The sequence below is a fragment of the Chenopodium album genome, chromosome 5, assembly GCF_948465745.1.
Source record: "Chenopodium album chromosome 5, dcCheAlbu1.1, whole genome shotgun sequence".
NCBI classification, from domain to species: Eukaryota; Viridiplantae; Streptophyta; class Magnoliopsida; order Caryophyllales; family Amaranthaceae; genus Chenopodium; species Chenopodium album.
In genome coordinates, this window is record NC_137838.1 from 32176684 (window position 1) to 32183130 (window position 6447).

The window sequence follows — 6447 nt, forward strand, 5'->3', positions numbered from 1 at the left end:
AGGAAGTAACTGGAAGCTTAAAGAAGAAGATGAACAAACAAACCTGTGAACATAGAAACTAGTTGCAAGAGGAGACCAAAGAAGAATCCCTCAATTATTGAAACCCTAACCTACCTATACTCTGAAAAATCAAAGAGTATGGATTAGTCGGAGGAGCAAACAGTGTCCAACCAAGCTTGTAACCTTCGGCGACCTTATAAGAGCAGCGACGCTCAGGCCACCGGCGGCAGGGGATAACTACGAGGGGGATGGGGGTTGTGCTCTGTTTTAGGAGAGAAGGCAGAGCCTTTTTTTTTAGAGAGTTTTTTTAGTATACAATATACAATCTTTATTAGCATAAAGATGACAAAATTAACCAAAACTTTTATAAGTCGGATCAAAATTATTTCTTACATGTTACCTTCGAAATCTACTAGATTAATATGATATATTTGATTAGTTCCAAAATTTCAAAACATAACTTGATAGCAAAACTACAACATATTGATTGATGACCAAAACAAATTCACCCAAATAGTTAGATAAGAAACTTATTAGGCAATTCAATGGCATGCAAGCCATACAAAATACATCGATCATGCTCTTGATAATACATGAAATATGTTTTGGATACTACTCTTGATACATCATGGATTATTGCCCTAGTTGAGCCTGGCAGCTGCAGCCACTGATGCTGCAACGCCACCTGGGCGGGTTGCTACATTTGGGTTGTTCCTCAGTTCGGCACTCACCACTCCTTCAGCATCATGCCTCGTCGCTTCCTTATCAGCTGGCAGCTTCACGGTTGCATTCTGTTCCAACAAGGAAGTTTATTAAAAATTAATGCAGCTATTATGTATATGCTTATAAATAAAAGGTATCGCCCTCTAATCTATACAATTTTATTGATAAGTAATTTAGTTTATCACATTAGACAATACTAAGCTAGCTTCCTCCGTTCCTAAATATTAGCAATTTGACTTGAACACTTTTTATGTGTTAACTTTGAGGTCTTCAACTACACTTTTATTTTACCTTTCTCAAACCTTATGTTTTCAACAACACTCTCTTAAATTTTTCTTGAATTTTATTCATGGTTTTATTTTATAATACTCTTAATTTTTCTTAAATACTATTTCGTTTACTCATTTTACTCACCATTTTTCAAACTCTTTTAAATGAGAATTTTATTATGTCCATTCCTTATAACGATTCATGTTAACCGACCCCAAATCATTTTGAAACTAAGGCTTTGTTATTGTTGTAATTTCACTTTATATTTTCAAAAAAAATATTTTTTCAAATTTAAGATTAAATTGTGGGTTAGCATAAATGGGTGCAGAATAGCGAATAATATGTTCCATTATTTAAAGTAAAACATTACACACATTAGCAATTATTTTACAACCAATTATTATAAAACGAACCAAAGACAATTAAGGCCAAAGGAATATATGTGAATGTTCAATCTAGATGAATTCATGAAGATCAGAGTAATAGTAGTATATACTTAATTCACATACCGTCAGAACATCGCCTAACTTGACTTTGTCTTCGTCACGAATCGTCTGAGCATTTATAGAAGCGGCAGCCTGAGCGGCAGAAGCCACCCCACCAGGCACCACCACATTGTTGCCAGTGGCCCTAACCTCGGCTGCTTGGATAGCCGAGGCATCGCTTTGCTCCACTGGTTTGTCTCCGGCTGTTAGTGCAACCGCTTCTAAAGCTTCACCTATGGTAACCTTAACGATCGCACTATTCCGTCCTTGTATTAGACTCCCTTGTTCACCTTGCACTAACGACCTAGATTGTATTGTTTGCCCTACAACCTACAAGTGCACACCAACATTTTAAAAAATTTAATTACGTATGAATGTATGATAGTGCAATCATATTACTCTTTAGATATATTTAGTACTAGTAAGTAGTTAATGGAAAATTTGTTAGAATAACGAGAGAAAAATATAAATCAGCACTGTCTTTAGATAGCAAAGATGGATGTACATGTGCATTACTTAGGCCCTGTTCTATTAATCCTTTTTCACTTATTTCAGATCTAATAAATTCTTATAAGTTCAATTAAGGTCAGAAAAAATATGTTTCTTATAAGTTATTAGGATTACCCTAGTTCAAATCTATCTATCTATCTATCTATATAAAATACTAAAAACAAGCACCTCAATATGAGACTGACAAATGTCTTTTTATGATTCTTTGTCTTATTTTATTTATTTTTTATTTTTTATTTTTGATTATACATTAATGTTTTCATATAAAAAAAATAGAAAAATACACTTTAATAATCCCAACTATGGACGATTTACCTACAATAATCCCAACTAACGTTTATTCTACAATAATCCCAACTATTGGGTCAGTTTTCCTCCAGCAGTCCCAAAAACCGGTTACCTGCTGAGAGGGTAAACTTTTTTTTTTGTTTTTTAAATGCCACATGTCATCACATGATTGGCTTATTTAAAAAAAAATTAAAAAATAAAAAAAAAACAAACAAAAAAGAAAAAAAAAAACAAAAATCGAATCAGCCAACCACCGCCGTTCCCAGCCACCCACATCCAATCGGAACTGGCCGACCACCTCCCTAACTTCCCGAAAACGGCCGGACGGCCCTCCCTACCCTCGAAACACACACCCCCGATCAACCCCAACCCCCTAAAACCACTCTCCTCCCTTACAACTCCTTCGCCGGAAAATCAATTCAAAAAAAAAAAAATCAACCACTCCTCCTCCCTTCCTACACCCTTGAAACTTCCCATGGGGGCGAATTCGAGGGTTGGGGAAAGAAGGAGGGTCGTTTTTGAGGGTTAGGGGAGACGGATGGCCGTTTTTCGAGGGGTTGGGGGTTGGCCCTAGTGTTTTGCGGTGGCACAAAGGTATTTTGGTGCGATTTAGGGCCGCTGCTGGTGGTTTCACGGCCAAGTTTAGGTGTTTTGGCCGATTTCGGGGGTGCGGCTGGTCTTGGGAGTCGTTTCCGGTGTGGGTGGCTGGAGAAGGTGGTGTTTTAGGGTTGCAGCAGGAGGTGGAGGTGGTGGTTAAGGGCTGGAATGGTGGCTGCCGGATTTTTTTTTGGTTTTTTGTTTTTTTTTGTTTTTTTAATTTAATTTTTTTAGAACCACTCACACGCTGACACGTGTCAAACAACCTTCAATAATAGGTTGTTGACTTTTGTTGACCGGTTTGAGACTGCTGGAGGAAAACTGACCTAATAGTTGGGATTATTGTAGAATAAACGTTAGTTGGGATTATTGTAGGTAAATCGTCCATAGTTGGGATTATTAAAGTGTATTTTTCCAAAAAAAATCTATTTATATTATACTAAAAGACAAGCACCTCAATGTGAGACTGACAATACAAATGTCTTTTTATGATTCGTCGGTTTTTTTTACTTTTTTTTATTTTTTATTTTTGATTATACATTGATGTTTTCATATAAAAAAAATATTTTAAATATCTTATTCTAAATAATTACATAAACTATTGTAGTAAAGTCTAGAAATATCATTTCTCAAATAAAAAGAAAGTGTTAGGATTATATTTTGGGAATTTGTCTTTGTCGATACTCGATAGCATACTAACATAGAGTGATATTTCTTTGCTTATAATGTAATTAGTTACTACTTCCTCCGTTCTTTTTTTATTGCACCACAAGGGGTTTTATGCTTGTCAATGCATTACTTTGGCTATTAATATCTTTAATTATACTTTTGTAAAAATTATAAAAAAATAATATTTGAAAAATAGATTTCAAGACTAATCTAATTAGATCCCACATGACTATGTTTTTTCTAATGGATAAAACACAAAAGATGGTCAAAGAAGATTAAATAAATAGTGTAAAAGACCTTATGGTGCAATAAAAGAAAAACGGAGGAATTGTAATAGATAGTCGTGATAATGGTCAGAGAATCTATTATAGTAAAGTCCAAAAATATTATTTTTCAAATAAAAAAAAAAGGTCTAGAAATATAATAGTAGCATTAAACGGTAAAAATAAAATATTCTAAAAATATTAGAGTAAAATTAAAATATTCAAATAATAAAATAAGATACAATATTTTTTGTATTATCATCTATATAAATAATAGTCATTGTCATAGTCATATCAGTCTTTACACTTTTTTATTTTAAGGTGATATTATATATCAATATTACGTAAAGGTTAATATATTGTTCTTCAATACGACATTCACTATATGATATTTGACCTCAGCCCTCTTAAAGAATCACGGTGAATAAATTATATTAACTTAGATTAAAAAAAAAATATATCTAATGTAATTTTAGATTAAGGCCCTGTTCACTTTACCTTATTTTTGTTGAACTAAAATTATTTTTACTGAAACAAAAATATATTTGCTGAACTTAAATTAATTTTACTGAACTGAAATTATTTATTTTGAAATGAAATTATTTTTACTGATTTTCTATTATAATTCTTCTTTAAGAAAAATGAATTTTACTGAAGTGAAATTAATTTTACTGAACTGGACTTATTTTTACTAAACATAAATGATTGTTTCTGAAGTGAATGGTATGGTAAGAAAATTTTAGTTTTTATCAACGGGAGGTAGGAAATGATTTAGTCTACTTCAATTATATAGTTATGTGGAGCAAAATTCATTTATTTTTTAACTAAAAAAAAAAAATTACTATACAAAAAAATGGGAATAAAATAAAATAAATACAGATGACCTATTAATTTGTTAGTGAAATGGAGCCCATTATTACTTTTTTTTTTTTTTTGAAAAACAGTAGCTGCTCATATTATTAAAGAAGCTCCATTTCCGCCAAAGTGATTAAGCTTTGAGGAAAGGAACTCAAACGAACACATTCAACATTGTTACCGGTATCCCATCTTGCCACTAGATGGGCTGCCGTATTAAAGTTACGTTTAACATAAGAAAAATTACAAACATCAAAGGGAGCCCATTATTACTAATTGAATTATATGTGTTAGTTTTTTTCCTTACTAGATTAAAAATGTTTTTTTAAAAAAATTAATAAATCTATACTTAGTATTTATAAAATATAACCAAAGAAAACACATGTCTCCATCCTATTACACTTCAATATCTTTTTCTCTAATCCAAATGCCACATGTCTTCTTACATCATTAATTAATTTTTTATTACACTATATTAGTATATTTCTTTAATTCTTTCAGTAAAAACTTATATATATATGCTTCATCTTCCATATATATTTTATCTTCATCTCCCCTCTTCAATTCAACCTTTTGTTTTTTTCTATTTAATTTTAACCCCTCCTTTAATTAATCCTCATTTTCAATTACAATTCCAAAAATTAAATTTCTTTAATCATATTTTTTATCACACATTATAACCATAGTGGCTTATTGATTTACATAATTCATCTTTCAATGCATTTTTTTTATGAATAACCCGTGCATTGTACGGGTGAGAAGGCTAGTTGATTTATAAATCGTGCATCGCACAGACACTAGGCTAGTTACAACTAAATAAGTTCAGACAAGTTCACTTAATTAAATGAAAATTAGTTGAATAGAAGACACCCTTAATTTTATTTAAAAATTATAATTGTATCCAAAATATGAGATCATCGCCTATATCATTTGTCCTTAGACCCTCGTTACATCAAAAACAAGGCAAAAACAAAAGTTTTGGGCACTAATTATTGTAAACTTGTCTCATACAATCACAGTAGATACGGCCATACACTTATATCGGCCCGTTCATTTCACCTTCTCAAAGGAACCGTACGTGACACTCTCGCGTCATACGGCTCCGTCCCGGAATCAGGACCCCTCTAATTGTTAATCAAAATAATTTCAATTCAATAAAAATAATTTCAATTGAGTAAAGATAAGTAACATTAAATAAGAAATATGGTAGATTATCAATAAAAAAAATAAACAAATAAATAAATAATCATCTTAGTAAAAACTAATTTTATTTTAGCAAAAACTAAAGTGAAGTGAACGGAGCCTATATGAAAATACTAAGCGATACGCATACCTGTCCACCAATAGACTCGGTAATAACAACAGCACCAGGAACAGAAGTTTCAGTGACAGTAACACCCTGCTGCGCAGCCAGATCCGAGGCGGTAGCATGGCTAACAATACCAGCTCTTTCATTAACAGTGGCAGCAGACTGCATGGTGGCAGCAGGACCACCCTTCTGAGTCTGCCCGAATACCGCGTTTTCAGCAGTCTGCATCATCGCAGCATCTCTTGGTGCTATTGGCTTTGAGGCCAACTCCCCTGCCACCGGGAATACATCGCCGTACCTTACAGGCTTCGCGCCTTGGCCTTGTTGCTGCTGTTCTTCTATATCTCTTTGAGGCTGTTTTTGACTCATTTTGCTAATTACTGAATTAGTTACTACAATATTAAACACTAAACTTTGTTGGGAAATGATTTATCTTGGAAATTAAACTCGATGTTTGAGTGAATAAATCTTAGGTGGT

General features: G+C 32.8%; 1 protein-coding gene across 1 annotated transcript; it reads right to left on the reverse strand.

Moving 5' to 3' along the window:
• Positions 1-343: 343 nt before the first annotated feature.
• Positions 344-6447, reverse strand: LOC145632052 (late embryogenesis abundant protein D-34-like). Its single transcript, XM_081684322.1, has 3 exons — positions 5994-6447; positions 1503-1808; positions 344-791 (listed from the first exon to the last, which is right to left on the reverse strand). Exons 1-3 carry the CDS (start codon positions 6336-6338, stop codon positions 642-644), a joined length of 801 nt encoding a protein of 266 aa, XP_081540448.1. The 5' UTR covers positions 6339-6447; the 3' UTR covers positions 344-641.

Coding starts and splice junctions, on each gene's coding strand:
- LOC145632052 (XM_081684322.1), bottom strand. CDS start 6,338: ATGAGTCAAAAACAGCCTCAAAGAGATATAGAAGAACAGCAGCAACAA. Junction 1,809..5,993: donor CCGAGTCTATTGGTGGACAG/GTATGCGTATCG, acceptor GTGCACTTGTAG/GTTGTAGGGCAAACAATACA. Junction 792..1,502: donor AGTTAGGCGATGTTCTGACG/GTATGTGAATTA, acceptor TTGTTGGAACAG/AATGCAACCGTGAAGCTGCC.